A 20,220-nucleotide genomic window follows, 5' to 3' on the forward strand; every position below is an offset into this window, starting at 1 on the left:
TGTTTATAATATATATAAAATATATTATATATTATATATATATATATATATATATATATATATATATATATATAAAAAAGTAAAAAAATAAATGTAGCAAAAAAATCTAAACTAACAAATACAAAACAGGTTGTTGGACAACTAGTAAATTAGTTATGACCCATGCCTATACGTATGACATGGCCTGTATAAAGCATAGTGTTTCTTTGCCATGTGACCTTGTCCTTCCTGGTTTAATTGATCTAATGGCCGGTGAGGCAGTGTCTCTGGCGAGTGCATTTATTGATGAGTTCTGGTTTAAGATGCTTTTACTAGAATAGGCTCTAAATAAATAAATAACCACATCAATGACACTCAAGGTCAAGGAGGGCTTTCAACACCATCAGGAAGATTCACGCAGCATGTCATTGCTAGTCACTGCACACCTGTTTGTGACCACTGATCAGTCTCAAGCAAAATACATTCATTATCAAATCAGAAATCACTACTGCTCTCGTGCATGCTTCAAGATGATCTACTACGGCACAGTGTTTATTGAATAACCACTTAAATTTCTTCATATGACTTCACAATATGTTTAAACTGCTAGTCGGTGTTAAAAATAATAACCGCCAATTATATCATATGTCATAACCACAACATGCAGGCAGAGTTTCTCATCTTTGTTTGTGCCATCTTGTCTCTCAGACTAACAAATTTGAGTTTGCTTCATCAGAGCACAGATTTATTCTCACCTCAAACACTCTCGTGTGATATCTTACTGTGCTTCTACAGACACAGACGCTCCCTCTTTCCCTCTCCCTGTAATTACCCTCAAACACCAGGAGACAGATGAAATGAGTTGCCTGGCAACAGGATGCATTTGATCCAATGGCATCCTCCCGAGAGGCTTGATTGTAATGAGGAGGCGATGTGGTGACGGAGACAGAGGATGGCGAGAGAGGACGAGGCATGGGCATGATGGAGAAAAGGACAAAGGTGAAATGAATAACGAAAATCAATGGAGAATCATTGATATGACCTTTAAGAGCAGGTGACACACCGGCCGAACTGAATTCAAAGCACCTCACGCTGGGATCCGGGTGTTTGAGAGCGAACTACAGACATCACGTTCAGCAGCAGATCACAAAATGACAGCGCAGAGGAAAAACTCGCACACTAGCTGTCCATGCGTTTACTCCTCAAATCTACTGTCAGTCAAACACATGTCCCGAGGGCTGAATATGACTCATGGAGGAGTCTAATCTCACTCCTTTAAGGGAAAACATTTTTATTAAGAAAACCCCAAAATTACATCCAATCATTACATTGTAAAACCTGCTTTAAGTGAAATAACAGAATGATGAATTAATAAAATGATACATTAATAATACTAATTAATTATTCAGCGCTGTCAGCATTTGAGGAGGAATTAATTCACAGTTTAATTATGTCTGTAATTAAAATGAGCTGAAGAATTTCTTAAAGGTGACATATCATGAAAATCTGACCTTTCCAGGTTTTAAGTGCTATAATCAGGTCCCCGGTGCATCTACCAACCAAGGAAACGTGAAAAAGATTAACCCAGTAACTTTGTTTTGGGAAGCCTTTTTCTGCAAGCGTCTGAGAAAACGAGCGCTTCAGATTTCGCTCCCTTGGTGACGTGGCAAAGGGATCTCATAATATTACCGCCCCTTAATCTGTAAATTTAAACCCATGGTGCCGTTATTGTGTTTTTGCAAGCGACAACTGTGTACTACTTCTAATGCCACGGCGAACGTTTGAGCAAAACATGCTAACTGTTCTGTCTTTGGCTGCACAGACGAGCACAGAACACTATTTACAGTCGCAGCCTCAGAGGAGACAAGAGAGCAGTGTATTTATTGATTTATTTACTGTATATTGCTGCTGCCACACAGATCTAAAATAAACATGCCATTTATTTCCCAGCTGATTACCTTCACAGACATAACCGACTGTTTTTTTTATCTTGTGTGTTTTTAACGTAAACTTGTGTGTGAATGAGAACTTAGTTTTTTACTCACATGCTGTGACAGCCGCTTTCTGTCTGTGTGCTTCGGATGTGTGCTCTCAGAAAACCGTATATCAGAAGTTTAAACTCATATGGTTTAAAATGCATGATTTCAGCGCGATAAACATGATAATCAGAACCAAAACAGATGTTTTTAGCAGGTCCGAGCTGTAATGGCACAGCTCTATTCTGGAAAAGGGGGCGGGGAGCAGCAGCTCATTTGCATTTAAAGAGACATACTGGAAAAACAGCGTGTTTCTGCTTCCACTCAAAATAAGCATTTTCAAAATCATATAATAAATTATCTGTGGAGTATTTTGAGCTGAAACTTCACAGACACATTTTGGGGACACCAGAGACTTATATACACTTATATAACACATATTGTAAAAAGGGGCATAATATGTAGTGGTTGACCGATATTGGTTTTTTGACAGCCGATGCCGATATCTTGGAAAGCAGGGTGGCCGATGGGCGATATAAAGCTGATATAATTTTATTTATTTTAAATAATATTTAAGAAATTTTAAAATAATTTGAAAATGGATTAAAAAATAAATGTGTTAAATAAACATACGTATACCTTAGATGACAAAGTATTTTTCATAAATAAATAAATATTTAATACAAAATATAATTAAAAAAAGGAAGTAAACACTGTAACCAACAGGGCACTCAGTATTCTGGGAAGTTTGTGTGCATTGGGAATCATATTTTTTCAAATAAAGCTAAGGTAACACTCATTTTACATACAGCACACAGTGAAAATGACATTAATATGCCAGTGGGCAAATGCATAAAGCGCAGCATAAATTGAACTCACGAGTTTAAAGTTTGTCGATCGCGCATCTCCAGTGAAGCTGAACTCTCCTCCTGTCAGCATTCAATTCACACGGATCGACCGTCACACAGAGAACACGCGATCATGCAGGACACAAATGCACACTTCACAAGATCTCACAACTGGATCTGACTAAGTTTGCAAGGTTTGTGAAACTAAATGTTCATTAGTCATTCAAAGATTTGTTTTAATGATATAAATGCGTATTTGCTGAATGCTGACGGCAAACAAGAAAGTATAATGTTTGCCTTTCTAATAATACAAAAGCAATCGTTATAATACTTTTTGTATGCATTTTAATTCCTTTAACCTATCTGATTATTAGACCGATTTCTGTCCATATTAGACAGAACTGTTAACGAGACAGGGAATAAGAGGGAGAATGTGAGTACTGTGTGCTCAGGCGCAGCCACTCTCAGCACCGTCAAAATAAAAGTCCGGCGCGCTGTAAAAATAAAAGTCTTGAACGCATCGGCCAAACAGGAAAACTTATCGGCCGATGCCGATATTTAAAAAAAATGCCAAATATCTGCCTTGGCGATATATCGGTTGACCGCTAATAATATGTCTCCTTTAATATCCATAACTGTTAATGTTCGGTTTAGGATGGCTTATTACAGTTATTCAGCCAAGTGTAGCTAGCGTTATTTTTTTCTCATCAATAGTAAATATTTAATGATCACTATGTATCGCGTATCTTGTCAGTGTCTGCGCTTGCTTGGCCATTTGTTGTGGAGAAAATAAGGAAAGTGTGTCCAGCAGAATTAATTTGGTATTTTGGTAGACGGTATAAAAAAGGCTTAGTTTACCGTGGCAGCCGTCGCGTGAAGGCCTCCTCGTGTGAAGACCGAAGAGTGTAAAGACCATCGACTCTACCGTGCGACTCCACCGGGCAGGACACCGGCAAAGGATAAGTATCGCTTTTTATTTCTCCTCTTTCCTATTACTTGTTTCGCTTCCGTTTCAGTTTTTATAACCATTTCTTACTATGTGTAAGTAAGTTGTTTTTTTTTAGCATGTGTGTTTGGCAGTGTTATTTTTTAGGATTACTGATAAACTACTGTCGTTTGATTTGTATCATTTATTTATTTTAATTTTAGTTACATTGTGTCTGAATTTATGTCTGTATAGGCCTTTTATTAAGTTTTTAGTTTTATTTAATTTGAGTTATTTTAATACTTAAACTAAATGGAAATGAAATAATATATATATATTGAATTTATAAATGTTTGTGTGTATATATATATATATTTATATGTGTGTGTGGTTGTACATACACATGTAGTTGTTGTTTTTTTTGTAATTCTTATTATACTTTTATACCTTTTGTTCTTTAATATTTTGAATTGTTTTTAGCTTTATTTTTTGTTTTTCATTTAAATGTTAAGTTTTGAAATTTTGTTGTATGCATTTGTCATTTTTATTTAATCTCATTATTTTTCAAATGTGTATAGGTAGTATTTATAAAGTTTTAGCTTTGGATCTGTTTTTAGTTGTTTTAATACTACAATTGATTGCTTCTGTTGTCCTCATTTGTAAGTCGCTTTGGATAAAAGCGTCTGATAAAAGACTAAATAAATAAATATACATATATAATTTAAAGGCCTGGTGAATAGAATAGAAATAGAAAAAAGCACATGCTTTTCTGTTGTTGTTTTGGTTATTAATGCAGCAAAAGAATTTATTGTGGACTTCATGAGCTCGAGAAAACCAGATATTGATCAATTCACTAAATAAACAAATTAATCAATCAGTCAGTCAATCCAATCCTTTTTTCTTTTGTAAGCCGAACACTTTTGATCTAAAATCATTTACTTGAAGTATCCCTGAGATTTTAAATTAATATTTCAATAATTTAACACATCATAATTCTCTGAGGTTGGTTAATGATCGCATGTCTTTCAGGTCAACAAATAAAATATTTTACATTTTTAGTAAGTTTTTTTTATTTATTGTATAATTGAATTAATTAATAGCTTTTCATCAACACACAAACCCTAGTTTTAGAAATGCTAATCTAGAAGAAAGGTGAATAATTAAAGCAAGTAAAAATTATGCTCACTTAGGCAGCTAGAGAGCTTATTTGGAGTTTTCAGCTATTTTAATAAATTTTTTATATAACTAACATTAAGTAAGGTATAAAACTGCCACCCTGCAACTTTTCATTGCCCATTAAAAATAAATATATTTCCATAAATCACTACTCCACACATACAGTGCAAAAATTGCTTCCAATCAGCCTTTCTGCAAAAACCTCTCATGAAAAATCAAAATCTCCCTCTAAAGGTCACCCATCCTAATCAGCTCCCTCGTGCACTACAAAGTGAACTCAGTCGTAACCGTGTGCGAGACACCTGTAGGAACTATTGAACTACAGCATTAGACTGTCTTCATCAGGGCAGAAGCGCTTTAACCTCGCACCACCAGCTTTCCACAGTGGAGGATGCGTTCACCTCTAAAGGCTGGTCCTCAGCATCCGCTGGCGCTGCCGTTCAGTGAGGGGGGGAGTAGGGTGGGATCCTGCCGCGTCTATAAGACTTCGCTCCCTTGCTCTGTCTCCATGGAAACGCCAGCCATCCTTGAAATAAACCTGCCTCCGCCAGCCCCCCCCCTCTCTGATGTGACTGTGTTTCAATTTGCCTTTGTTTCTGTCTCCCTTCCGCCTCTCTCTCTCTCTCTCTGCATCAGTCACTTTTATCTCACCTGTGTTTGTTCTCCCTCAGACCATTTCTCTCTCTTTCTTTAACATGTTGTTCACAATTCTGCATGTACTGATGTATCTAAATGAATGTAAGTAAAAACCAGGGTTATTGTTGTTAACTAAAACTAAACTATTTTTTAAAAAAATTAAGAAAATTAAAAATTACTTCAATTAAAAAGGTAATTGAACTAAAGCTGAATTTAAATAAAATATAAATATTACATGAAAAACTAGAAATGTTGCCTTGGCAAATAACTGAAACAAGTTTAAGATGAAGCATTTAAAAATTGCTAACTGGAAATAAATACAAACTAAAACTAAACTGAACTAAACCTAAAGCTGATAAATTAAACCTAAATAGTAATATTAAAACATAAATAAATACAACTAATAAAAATGACAAAAGTACATAACACTATTACTAAAAATTTAAAATGAAAACTGAAAATGTGAAATATTGATATAAATTAGTATAATAGTATATAAATAATAATAAAAAATACTGGCCTTGAAAAGTAAATTGTAAGAAATAGGTGAAATTATTATTAAAGCAATTATGATTTGAATCACAATTATGAACAATTGTCTGACACGCTATTTACTTTTTAATGACGGATAAAAACTCATTGAAATGAGTGATGTTTGTGCATAATGAAAAATATATTCTGAAGAATTTCACGAGAACATGTCCAGGTCATATTGCATCGTAAATTCAACAGAAAAAGAAAGTAAAATATACTGCATAAAGCTATTTATAGGACCACATTTTTATCTTTTTTTTTTGCACATTACATGAGAATTGGGGGGATTTTCAGGGACTTTGTGTGATTCAACCATGTTAAGAAAATAATGCAAAGTATAGTTTCATGGCCAGTGTAAAATATTTATGTCAGGTAAATTTTCCCAATTCACTAGCCATTGCTAAATAGGTAAAACATTAAATCTGGACCCTTCCTGGTGTTTTGTACATATTTAACCTCAACAGGTTTTGTATCATTTCATACAACTCTCTCACTTCATTGCAGTGCTAAATGCTGACCTCTGTGAGTCGGGCTGTGAGATGGTGTTGACGATGGCCTCCACAGCCGTATCGAACAGCTCCGGATCCGCCAGCGCCGTGAAACTGGCCTCAACCAATCCCTCGCTCTCGTTCAGAGGAACGTCCAGCAAAACCCAGCTCGACAGACACTTGAGCACACGGGCCTTCACCAGCGGCGGAGAGTCCGGCTGCCGTAACAGCTGCTGCAGGAGCGGGTAAACGGCTGTCCACTCGCGGCCCAGAGCGCCCCTCACCTGTCCCTTGCGGTACTGCGGCAGTCGGCTGGTCTGGAACTCCTCGGGGAGAACCGTGAGGAGCTCCAACAGAGCCAAACAGCGGGCGCGCCCATCCACCTCGCCTCCTTCCTCCTGAAACATGCGCACCATCTCTGACACGGCCCCCGGCCATGCCTCGGGCATCATGTTGAGGGCGAGGGACGCCAGCGCCACGCACAGTCGGGTCAGGACGATCTTAGAGCCGGAGGCGAAGTGAGCGATCTGAGAAAACAGCTGCGTTTTGAGCGTGTCGTACTGCTCGGCGGGGATGTCGCCCCAGTAGCGGGAGATCTTGGTGTGAAGGGCGCTGGCACCGAAGTATTGGATCTCTGGAACCTGCGGAGATGAAGGAAGATATGCAGTCTTTGATTGTCTTTCTCTTTAATAGATTCCTTGGAGAAGAAATCAGATGAGACGCACACAGCATATAAAGCCTTCTTGCATCATTAATCAGCACAGAGTTTGTGATCAGTGCTTCTCAACTGCTGCGTCGCAACTAGGGCTGGGTGATATGGCCAAAAATAATATCACAATATTTTTTCCCCATTTCACACAATATCAATATTTAGCACAATGTAAACACATTTGTTTGTTCACAATTAAATTTATGGCCCTATAAAATCTTGTTTTATGTTGCCCTAAATTCTATGTTTTCCAGTTAAAGGCACAATGTGTATGTTTTCCCCACTAGAGGGCGCGTATTCAAAACAAACAAAGAAACAAAGGCTTAGTTTGATGACGCCGTGACTGAGTGTGGAATCATGGGAGTCTCCATCCCCACAGCCGATGCAATCCCACAGGACTCAGCCAGAAATCATGTTCATGGATGAGCTAATGTATTAAAAGATTTATTAACGTCATAGTATGAAGCAGGGTGAGGCTGAAAGCTGTCAAAGCGAAACAAAGACGCTGAAGCAATTGCTAATGAGTGACGAGCGTGACACACGGCTCGAAAGCAGTGGAGCTTTTATTATGCCACAGTCGACCGAAGATACAACTTCAGCATAAACATTTTTTAATTAAATAAATTAATAAAACGTCAACAATTTAATTTACAACAAAACATTGCATTTTTATTTTTTGTCAAATAAGATGCTGCACAACAGAATAGTATAACCAAATGAAAAATATCTTGGTTGTATAAAGGGTCATATTTCTGTAAACATTTCTTCAAGTTAAACCGACATATATTTTGATGGGTTGTCGTCTACTTTCCGTTTCAGTGTTTTAGTACTTGAGAGTCGTTTTTCTCAAATGAAACGTTCATTTCTGCTGCTGTGTGATCAGCTGTTAAGATTAATCCATATTGAGTAAAAACGTCAAACACATTTCTGGCATTTCCATTCTCATTACAGTGATGTAAAAAATAATTTTAATGATCAGTTTTCATTATAAAAACATTACTGATGTTTAAATTGCAACACATTTAAGAATCATGGAGGAGACCTGTCACAATGTAAAAAATATTGCTTGTATCAAATATAAATTACTTTTTTTGTGTGTTTTAGGAGAAAATGACTCAGATGACAGCTTTTTGTGAAATTCACTCCTTTTGTAGCCATCGAAAACAGCTACACAGAACAAAACCAAATAAATCCTGTAGGTGTAACTTAGTTAATGCAACGATCACGGCTGCAATGCAACTGCGAACGACATCTGATATGTGTACACAGAACGAAAGTCATTGTGAATAGGCATTCCCAACCCATTTAACTTAGGTAAAAAGGACAAGCCAAGCACTGGTGGAAAAGGAGGGGATAAGAACAGGATGTTCTTACCTTCTCTGGTCTCAGTAAAACCCAACAGAACTGCCAGGCCTGAGGAGACACTTGAGCCTGCATCAGCCATTTCTGAGCCAGGTTTTTATTCTCAATGTTGGGATCATAATAGAGCTGATGCAGGGCCTGAAAGAGACACAGAGAGCGAGAAAGACAGTTTTAGATAGTGATACATTGCACTCTGGCCATTATGGAGCACATGGATACAAACTAATAATGCTTTATTAACCCCATGTTCCTGCGGGGCAGTTTAGCAGACAAGTATATGAAAGCATGTGCAGTTAAAGTGATGCTCTAGGTCTAAAAACTGCTGATGCATGAAACTCATGACATCATTTATGCAGGTGAACCATTTAATATGGTGGAAGGGCAAATAACACAGCTAATAATGACATATTCATTCAGCAATAACAAGAAATAAGCAATGTCTGTCCAGTGTTTACCACAAAATACATGATCTACCTATCTATCTATCTTATTCAAATTTATTTGATCGAAAATACAGTAAAAACAGTAATATTATGATTTCTATTTGAATATATTTTAAATGGGGAAGTCAAAATTAACATGTTAATAACGCATTAACACAAATTCATTTTAACGGCACTAATTTTATTAACGCAGCGCGCATTTTCTGTTTGTCCGTGGCCTAACCCGCAGTTGGAGAAATGGAGATGCACAGTGCTGCAAACTTAGCGACTTGGTCGCTAGATTTTGTGACTTTTCAAACCCCTTTAGCGACTTTTTGTTTTTCAAAATGCACCTAGCAACAAATCTTTAGGGTTTGCCCAAACCTTATTTAGTTTCTGAGACTCGCCAGTACTGCCGCACGCGCGTGAGGTCTCTCTTTACTTTACTATCTGTGTAATTACAAAAACATTTATTTCAGTGAAAACATAAGTCCAAAAGTCTCTATTTCAACATTTTGAACAATAGGGCCCTACAAACTTTTTTTTTTTCTTCCCCCCCCAAATTCTTGTTTTAATTTTTCTGAAAATCAAATGAAGGCATTAAAAATTTATTTTCAATCAAATGAAAATTGAACCCATTTATTTTTTGCAAACAAACTGAGGTTTACTGTTGAAATTAATACATGGAAGAAAAATTGTGTGAATATTCCTTTAAAACATTTTTTAATAGGCTAATATAATTGTATTATTTTTTCTACAATTAAGTGATTTAATCTGGTAGTAATATAAATTTTTTATCATCTAATTGTTTTATTTAAATTTGATAGAAAATTGAGTATTTAAAGATGTACATTATACTGTACAAAAGTAATGCAAGAGTAATAATTTCTGTTACATGTTAAACTGTACTTTTATTTTGACAGGTTGCCATGAAGTTTCTGTGTGTATACAGTAAGATGATGCTAGTTTCCTCAAATGAAACTGTAAAATTCTCATGAGGTGAATCACAGCAGCTATGGAGATTACGTTTTTGTGTTCATGCCGTCATATAGTGAGACACAGAGGCTGAAAATCACCGCGAGCATCACGCATGCTTCAGTATTTGTGTAGTGAACAAAACAGCGTTTCCGCCATTCATACATACAGAGGCAAGCGGAACATGCAGGATTCATATTTAAACCATCTTTTTGCATTTTAATATTCACAGACACTAGTTCATATCGCGATTCGAATTAAGTGGCAGACCTACTTTTGATTTATTCATCCAAAATTTACGAATTCTGTGGCATTCCGTGCTATAGAGTAAATTAAGTTTTTATGAATGGACTCCGCGATCCCGTCCACGTTTTTGCAGAAACCATATGGCCCTAGAAATGTAACCACACTTCAGAACATTTCGGCTTGCCCTGTGTGTTGTTTGAACGAGTTGCAGGGGTGACCTCACGTCACAGGGTCTCTCTTTCTCTCAGATGCTTTCTCAGGTACTGAAATTTGGCACCGATTGATTTAACGTGAATCGGTACTCAGTAGTACCGACGCAATTCGGTCGGTACCCTTAAAAGTACCGAGTTCGGTACCCAACCCTAGTCTTCATGCTCTGATAACTATGGTTTCACTAATAATAAACATATATTGCATAAAGCATCCTTATTTGTCCGTGTGCCCATGTTGATTAAAGTATTAAAAACTTGAAAAGTATTAATTTAAGGTACATTTAGAACAGAAAAATGTGCTATTAAGTTGCGATTAATCACGAGTTAACTCATGACCATCATGTGATTAATCACGATTAAATATTTTAATCGATTGACAGTCCTAATTTTAAAATATAATTTATTTCTATGATCAAAGCGGGAATTTTCAGCATCATTACTCCAGTTTTCAGTGTCACATGATCCTTCAGAAATCATTCTAATATGCTGATTTACTGCTCAAGAAAGAGGGTTAGGATAGTTATCTAAAATAAAAACAAAATAGAATTAAAACCATTAAAAAAGTCACTTAAAATAAACATTGACAGAAATTTAAAAAATTTCTTACTTAAAATAAACATTAACTGAAAAATGTATTTTAAAATTCTAAAATATACTAAATGACCAACTAAAATAAAAATTAATTGTATTCATTTTGACTAAAAATTACAAAAACAAAATTACAACATTTCAATTAAAATGAAAGTGGAAACTATGACAAACCGTTTCAAAATATTAATAAAAACTTTAATAGCATCTCAATTCTTATTATTATTAATGTTAAAAACAGTATTTGTGGAAACCTTGATAAAAAAAATTCAGGATTGTTCTATGAATAGAAAGAGCAAAATAACAGCATGTATTTCAAATAGAAATCTTTTGTAACATTATAAATGTTTTTTACTGTCCCTTTTGATCAATTTAATGCATCCTTGCCGAATAAATGTATTAATTTCTTGAAATAAATAATCATACTGATAAAAAAATGTCTAGCTACACCCCTAATCAACTGTCTAAATGAAGCAGACTACAACAAAAAGTGTAATCATATAAGATACAAATGAAGGAAGATCAGAGAGGAAATAGATTTGTGTGTAACAGCACATCAGAAACCCCCTGAGAAGAAGCCATCTGTCAGAGTAAACCAGGTGACATGACAAAACCATCTGTGTGCAGACTAGAGGGTGACACGGGAGTGGATTTTCAAACCTCTCCCGTCCCACTCCCACAAAAAAAAAGCCCGTCCCGTCCCAATCCCACGGAAAAACTGGGGGGAAATCCCATCCCGTCCCAATCCCGGAAGAATGACTCCCATTCCCTCCCACTCCAGTGTTGTTTTTTTGGCCGGAATCTGTCAAGTTACTGTGAAAAAATACAGTACAGAGCATGCCCACTTTAGTTGAATAAAAATCCAAAATGTTTTTTTTTTGTTATTTTATTGAACTGAAAGCCATCTTAAACAATGCACAGTGTACATTGCACACACATTACATTTCATGTAAATCATCCATGCTAACACACGTTTTCTATTTGATTTTTTTTTTCATTTGAAAGTAGACATTTCACTCTCTATAGATATATTTTTCACACATGGAGTTTCTAAGTTTCTCGCTCAAGTTCACAGAGACCGAGACGGCAGAAAGATCATCCTGTTTGCTTTAATTATTTTACAGAAGCGCAACGTTTCATTGTTATTCTGAGTCCACACAAATAAACGTAGAGTTTTTACAGATTCGAAAGATGTATTACTTTTTTCTGTAAGACCAAAAATTACGGAGTATTTTAAAAGCAAGTGAGCGCACCGGCGCCCTCATCTGTCCCGCAGTGAGCGCGCTGATGTTCAGCTTCCAACAGACACTTGAATAGTGCACATTTCTCTAGTTAACATTAGATTGAGCGGCCATGTAAAGTTGTTACTACATACATCTTTCAGATGAAAAGTCATATTTGAGGTCGATGAATGATAGGTGAACGTTTGGATGTCCTGCCCGATGTACCACATAGACCAGCCGTTAACGATCTGTCCGTCACGGATTGCGTATGTCATTCACTTAACCAGCCACACAAAAGCAAAAAGGAGAGCATAAAGAGACAGGGCAACTAGAATTTATAGTTTATAGTTTATTAGTTTATAGTTTATTTATATAAAAGGTATATTTGTGTATAAAGTTGGGTATCATAGTGTTATTACGATTCTCGGTCCCGCCCACTCCCACTGACATTTTTTCCTGTCCCGTCCCAATCATGTGATTAATAGTGATTTTGTTTCCCATCCCGTGGGATTCCCGAAAAAATGTCAGCCTCTAGTGCAGACAGACCGCCGTAGATGCTTAAAATTCTTATACTTCATTACAAAGGATGAACAGACAAAAGTAAATATGGTATAAATGTCAGTTTAAGCACATGGCTACATCTTTTGAAATGAGTTTCTATGGCAACCGTCTATTCTGCACAAACTCATTCTTAAAGACCAGCACTGAATGACTTTGGTCCATTGACATGGTTACCGCATCCAATCTTGCCTGTATGTGTGTGTGATGACTCACTCATTCTGTAGGATCCATTTTACCCAGACGTCTATTAATCACTTGTTTAATCTGATTCTATGAGCTACGCTACAGTCATTGTCTGTATTTGGACTATCAGTATAAAGTCTGCTCCACATTCAGGCTAAGAACTACCCACTGAGGCAGGAAGAGACGTTTGAGATCAAACACTAAGCAAGTAAGTACAGGTAAGTCAGAAATTGGATATAAATTTTTTTTTTTTAAAAGCTGACAAACGGGTGTGACCAATAGGCATGCATAAAACTACACATTCACAAACTGACTAGTCAAGAGTTGAACAGTCTTAGAGGAAGCCCTTAATAATAAGGCTAATTTAAGTTGTCCAGCCCCTGATCAGGTGCATATCTTAAAGTGTGTGATTTAGAAAGGATGATTTTTTTAAAAGATGCAACTACTATGTTTATATAAATAACATAAACAACAGAAAACTAAAAAAAAAAATATATAAATAAATGTTACTTAATAAAAAAATATATGAATAAAAAAATGAAATAAATCAAGTTTAAAAAATAAAAATTAAATATATAAATATAAAAATTCTTAATAAAAATATATTTTAAAAACTAAAATATAAAAAACTAAATTAAAAATGCATCAGCTGTTTAAAATAAATTAAATAAACAAAAAATAAATATCTAAATAAATATGTAAATATAAAAATCTTAATAAACATGCATATAAATATATGATCGGGCCCCGGCCCCCGCCCCGATCATGTCAAACATGTTTGATATTTAGGATTTAAATCGGGATGATGACGGGTATATGATTACGTCAGTACTTTCACAATAGCCAATGCGCGACCGCAAAACAGCTGCTGTGCGGCTCCATTGGATAGTGGAGACGGAGGAAACTGCTTCTTGACGTTTTATAGTAACACGACTGTCTGTATAATGGGTCTAAAACGTATCACAACCTTAAGGAGAAAGAAAAGCGCTGGAGTGAAATCGCCTCAGTTTGGAATGTACCGGGTGAGTGTAGAAAGCAGCTAGCACGCTAGCTAACATATGTAAACATTACTGAAATATCACTGACGATCTGCTGCGTGAGATCACGTGAGGCGCTCCCTCTGGCATGATAATCTTAATAATATCTTGTAGTGTGTGATGTGCCACGATGTTAAAATCTTGTAGTGTGTGCGTGTTTAAGATTTGAGGGAAGATAATCTGCAAAGATTCTCCTTATGTGTGTGCTACAACCAGATTTCATAATCGGTTAGGATTTTAAAACTCCTGTAGTGTGAGCCCGGAACAGCAAGCGATGGTCGGGCTAGTTTGTTTGGTGTGTTCCACTCGTCGGGGTCACGTCGGCGGCAGTTTGCCCGATTCAATGTCGGGGCCGTCGGCGCGAGTGAGAGCTCTGATTGGATGTTCAGTTTATCGAATGAGTCCGTGCCCGAGAATTAAAGCAAAAGTGATGAAAACAAGCACGAAAATGAAGGCGGTAAAGACAGAAGGCTGTTTAAATGTTACGTGATCTTTCCCAATTATTCTAATACGCAAATGTTTTCATAACAACATGAGCCGCTTAAAATGATTAAAGTTATCAACGTTACTGATACTCAAAATTGTAAGCAAGTGCTGCTTTGTTTACGTTTTGTATATCTGCGTTTATCTCGTATATCTTGGTTTCGGTTTCTCCTTTTGAATGACAAATATATTCTATTGATAGCTGCTGATATAGACAGTTAATTCCTCTCCTGCATGCGCACGTGTTAGTTTGCCATCGGCTGTAGTCTGTGCGGTGTGCTCGAGCACAGCTTTTTGGTCCGACGCTGCTGACGCGAGGCGACAACACCGTCGGCTTTCGTCACCGCTAGTTCTTTAAAGTCGGCTTGGTGTGTCCAGGCCTTTTAGTGAGTTGTATCAAACTTAAGGCAATAAAAAGTTTTAAATACGTATAATGGTATCCGTCCCTAACTTAATGTTGGGGACGGAAAGACAAGAGTCGCGATACGGCTGGATTAAACTTCAAAAGGCAATGATGTCATTGAATAAATATGAGTGCTGCACGTTTCAAGTCAAAACGCGGCGCAGATGTCTTTATTTGAATGTATCTGAAGAGAACTGACTGTCCTCAGAAACTTGTCGTTGGCATTTTAATTTCATTTGACCTATAATTCCTGATAAAGCAGCGTTTATGAGCTGCTTTGTGTACAGCCGTTACCGGCGAAACCGCAATATTTCAGCTCTCCTAAAGCGCCACCTCGTGGCAGAGAATGAATTTGCATTTCCAATAAGCCTTTCTTGCTGTTTATGGTCAGATCAATGCAAATATCAACTCGTGTTTTTACGCAGCAAACACAGAGTTGTAAATGAGAAAGAAGTTAATGTGCCTTCTAAAAATCTAAACAATTAAGACAGTAATATTTATACGTTTTAAATTGACATAATTTATATGCTTGATTTATCCCTTTCCATAAAAATGGTCTAAAGTCTGAAATGCTGTCGTAATACATATATATGTGATTTATTATTATTAGGGCTTCATGTTAATGTTAATTTAATGTTTATGCTAAAAAAAAGTGCATACAGCTTTCAGTGTGTGTATTAGTTCTTTTTGAACATTTTAATCTAATTTAAACAAAACCATGACAATATTGATAACCGTGATAACTTTGGTCACTATAATCGTGATATGAAATTTTCATACGCTACATCCCCAGTAAGTACTGCTGCTCCATAGTATAAACAGACGTGCGATCGCGAATCTCAAAAGTGAAAGTGAAACTAAAAAGCCATCGCACATTCAAAAGCAGTTTCAATGCCAGGTATAATAGCAGCTCCCTGATGCCCGAAATACCCAATTATATAACTGCAAGGGAAAATATTGAAATATATATTTTCCTACCATCTCAAAATTTATTCCCTTTAGGGGTTCCGTATACACGTCATTTTCTTTCCGAACACGGTATTGGAATGCGGGCGGATTGCGGGGGGTATTGGGGGGGTATTTGGGGGAAATCACGATGCCGGCTCAACATCATGATGTCTATCAGCCATCGGCGATGGACGATGGCATCGTCTATCGGCCCAACCCTAATACCGGTATATCGTTACAAACCTACTCCCAAACACTGCACGAAGCTAGGAATTTGAAGATTTTTGGGACTGTGTTCAACAGCCCATCTGGAGTGATCCTGAACGGTTGTTCTGACATCATCAGCCATGTGTGAATTTTACATCTCAGAAATTTTGTGTTTTGAGATTCATTCCCATTGAGTCAGAGGTAAATAAATCACAAATTATCTGAATCCTCAGCAACAACGAGGAACAGCACCGCACCAAACTGCTCCAACACAGCAGAAATGATCATTATAAGAGATGCTTTTTGACCTTTCATCACTAATAGATCAGATAAACGTGTGTATGAGCTTAAAGAAGCACAGCGAGACGTGGCTGTTGACACGTTTGAACAGTCAATGGTTGGAAAAACATATCAGGTTGCCCCTGACAACCAAATCTCTGCACACAGCCCAGGAGATATAATTAGCAAAGCTAACGGCCGAGCCAATCAAGACACAATAGTGGAACATGACAACACTCCAGATGCCCTCTGTGAATAATCAAACACACATTCACATGGAAAACATCTGAAGTCAAGCATCTCGCTGCATCTAAAAATGAAACTCTCCAGCAAATATTAGCCCTGATAATGCACAAGCAACAAATCACTTTTGTGCATAACTGACATGAACATTTCTCATATTTGTCAGCTTGGATATCTGACCAGGATATTTAAACGAGGGGTTTTATTGTAGTGATGTTTCTCTCCTATGCAGACGGTTACGCCTGACCATCACACCGCCCGGAACAATACACAATAACACACACAACGACCTCTGTGTGCATCTTCTGCTGAGAGAACGAGTGTGAAAGAATGGCCGAGACAGTGACGTCCTGATACAGGAGCTATTGCACATCTGCCAAAAAAAAGCAGAAATGTATTTTTGACCTTCTATCTGAAATAATCAGCTCACCTTTTTAGGATCTCAAAGCTGAATAGATGATTGATCCAGTCTCTTCAGTGTCACATGATCCTTCAGAAATTATTCTAATATGCAGATATAGCGCCCAATTATTATTTTCGCTCAATTATTAATAATGGTTCTTATTATTATAAGTGTTGAAAACGGTTTTCTTTTGGATGATTGTTTTTTCAGGATTCTTTGATGAATAGAAACTTTAAAAGCTTGTTTTAAATCAAAATCTTTTGTAACATTATAAATGTCTTTACTGTCGCATCTGATTAATTTAACATTTTGAATGTTAACTTTTGAATGGCAGTATATAACAATTTCCACAAAAATACGAAGCAGCACAACTGTTTTGAACATTGACGATAATCAGAAATGTTTGTTGAACAGCTAATCAGCATATCAGAATAATTTCTGAAGGATCATGTGATCATGTGAAGACTGGACTTTAGTTCTTTTGTCAACTGCAATGTGATACACCAAAAAATGACATGGCTGACATTGATCTTGACATATTAAATTGAAGAATTAACATAAGTGCTGCTGAACCCTCCGGAATGTCTTAATTCATAGCCTTCCACTACATGCATCACTGTAAACACAAACTGAACGACGATTTGAAATTATTTTCAGCAGCAATCGAGTGCATTCCATTCAAAATAAATTACTGATACATTACGGACACCACTAGGGCTGGTTTATGTTTTAAAATGAAAACGATCCTCGTCATACTGACGTTTCAAGCCGGCTTTCCACTATCTCTGACAAATGACAAGCGACAGACCAGTCATTCAGTCATTCATTTCCAATGGAGAGTAACGTTAGCGCGGGAGCTGTGTGGAGCTCCGATCATATGCAGATGTCCATTCATACTACACGACCGAAAGCGCGTGTTATGTGACCATTCATGTAAAACTGTAGCATCATGCTACATAAGACAATAAATAAGATTTATATTCCGCTTTTACTCAAAACTCACTTTAAACCACCATCGAGTGTTTGTAATAACTTCCGATTGCTGTCCAATGTGTTTTTTGGCCATTTAATGTTGCTGAAATTAAATATGTTATTACCTCTGAGTCAGAGCAGCGATCATGGAAGAGAGAACACAAGCAGACAGCGCTGGAAGCTGCTAATGCTCATCAGTAAATCAGTGGAAAATAAATAGAAATCATTATTCTGTCTGAGCTATGCGTTTTAAAACGAACACGCACAAGTGTAAATGTAGCCTAAGAGATGTGTAAACTGAAGACTATTTGAGCTTTATTAAAACTATTTGCACTGATTTATTGTGTCGGTTACATTTTGTTCCTTTGTGCAGTGGCTCAGGAGATGAGTCTTCGAGTTTGTATAAACATCAACAAGCTAAAAAATAAAACCAAAGTTTTGTTTTTTTTAGATAATGTAATCTTGTTAAAACTGATTTCATAAAATTGGTATCGAAAAAAAGTATCGTTCAGGAACCGGTATCGAAGTCAAGGTATCGGTATCGAAAATTTTTGAACGATACCCAGCCCTAGACACCACGTTTGCTGTTTAACGAGATCAAAAGCTATAATAATAATAATAATAATGAGTGTCACATGAGCAGAACAAAGCGTTTGTTGGGTCTGACAGCGGTGGTCTAGGATAAAGATGAGAAACCCTCCACCAGGCAGAGATGAGACGGACGGGACACCACCCTCTCTCCGCTCCTCATCCTCACGGATGGATCAATATCGCTCTCTTTTCTCTGATCCAATCTACTGTTGAACACCAGTTTCACATTTGTAACCTGATCATCAGAGATCAGCTGCATTACAATCATATACAGACAAAAACTAAAGCAGTCAAAATAGAGCGCTAATAAAGAGAGAACAACTCAAACATCACAATTTTGTATTGATGCTGAAAGCAACTACATGGGTCAATCTCCCAAAACCTGTCAAGAAGACCCCAGACATATTTCACCACAGATTTTAAAAGAGAGTCATGCTGATTATGGAAAATAAGTTTTTTTTAGAACTATTAATATTTTGTGCGTTGGGACACTGTTTTCATGTCAATTAAGCACATTTAACCCCATGACCTCTTTTGAACAAATCTAATTCTCATGACTATAAAATAGAAAGAATAACTATACCAAATAAAATTTTTCATCACGGCAGTTCTGCTTTGATTTACGTTGGTTTAAAAAAAAAAAAACTGATTCATTACAGCAAAAAGAATCTAATAACTTACGAACAAATTAATATAAATATAATAAAATAATGGACTTAAAATAGGATTTATTAAGCGCTAACTTTATCTATCTATCTATCTATCTATCTATCTATCTATATATATATAATTAATACATAACATGAATTTATGCCCAACTTACATCAACGACATTTCTATGTTTTATCAAAGAGTAAACGAACAATAAATAATATGATTTAATAAAAATGTACATATTTACCTTTTCCACGTTTTCCACGGTGAAGTCTGCGGCTGTGTCCGGATCCATCGCTGTGTTTACTACAACACACACCTCCTCTCGCTCTCTTAACTACAATCTATCGACTAACGCCTTATAATAACACTGCTGATTAATATAATTGTAATAATAACCGCTGATTAATCTCTGAGGTGAATTTGATTCGGCTCGGCGCGCGATCAGGCCGGTGCGCGCGAGCTCACGTCTCTCAATCTCATATTTCACTCATGATAAAAACCCCTTTCGTATCTCAGACGACCGATAAATATGACCATATGTCACAAATATGTGTCCGGCACCGGCGATCCGGTGTGCATGTGTCCTCCCTCTCCGGTTCTTGTCGGTCTGAAACCGATGAATCGATGATTCGACACGCGCTGCACGTGCCCAACCCTCTGCCTTCACTAAAAACAGAAAAACACTATTCCCAGTTCAAATATGTTTCAGTATTATTATTTTTTTATTCGTTTTATATGTATGTGTTAAAAAAAAACATACACAACATGCTGTGTTGATTGAATGCAGGTATGTTGGTTTTCCTTTTATCGCGTTAATTTGATCAAATCTATTTTAATAAATAGCTCAGGTCTGGTTTCTGATATTAAGGTTTTAACCCGTTTTAAACCGGCAAAATCGTGCTGCTTTCATATGACAATTAGATCACTTGACTTTATTGTGACGTTCATTTTTAA

At 36.7% G+C, this 20,220-nt stretch overlaps 1 protein-coding gene across 1 annotated transcript in view; it reads right to left on the bottom strand.

The window, feature by feature from the left end:
• Positions 1-19,916, bottom strand: part of ipo13b (importin 13b) — a 48,256-nt gene extending 28,340 nt beyond the window's left edge. Inside the window, exons 1-3 of the mRNA XM_016282928.1 lie at positions 19,511-19,916; positions 8,646-8,771; positions 6,593-7,203 (exon numbers count right to left, since the gene is read on the bottom strand). Coding sequence (XP_016138414.1) covers positions 6,593-7,203; positions 8,646-8,771; positions 19,511-19,558 — 785 coding nt within the window. The 5' untranslated portion in view covers positions 19,559-19,916. The remainder of the gene's footprint in view (positions 1-6,592; positions 7,204-8,645; positions 8,772-19,510) is intronic.
• Between the last annotated feature and the right edge of the window lie 304 nt (positions 19,917-20,220).

The sequence above is a fragment of the Sinocyclocheilus grahami genome, unplaced genomic scaffold (assembly GCF_001515645.1).
Source record: "Sinocyclocheilus grahami isolate Dianchi unplaced genomic scaffold, SAMN03320097.WGS_v1.1 scaffold168.1, whole genome shotgun sequence".
Lineage (NCBI taxonomy): Eukaryota > Metazoa > Chordata > Actinopteri > Cypriniformes > Cyprinidae > Sinocyclocheilus > Sinocyclocheilus grahami.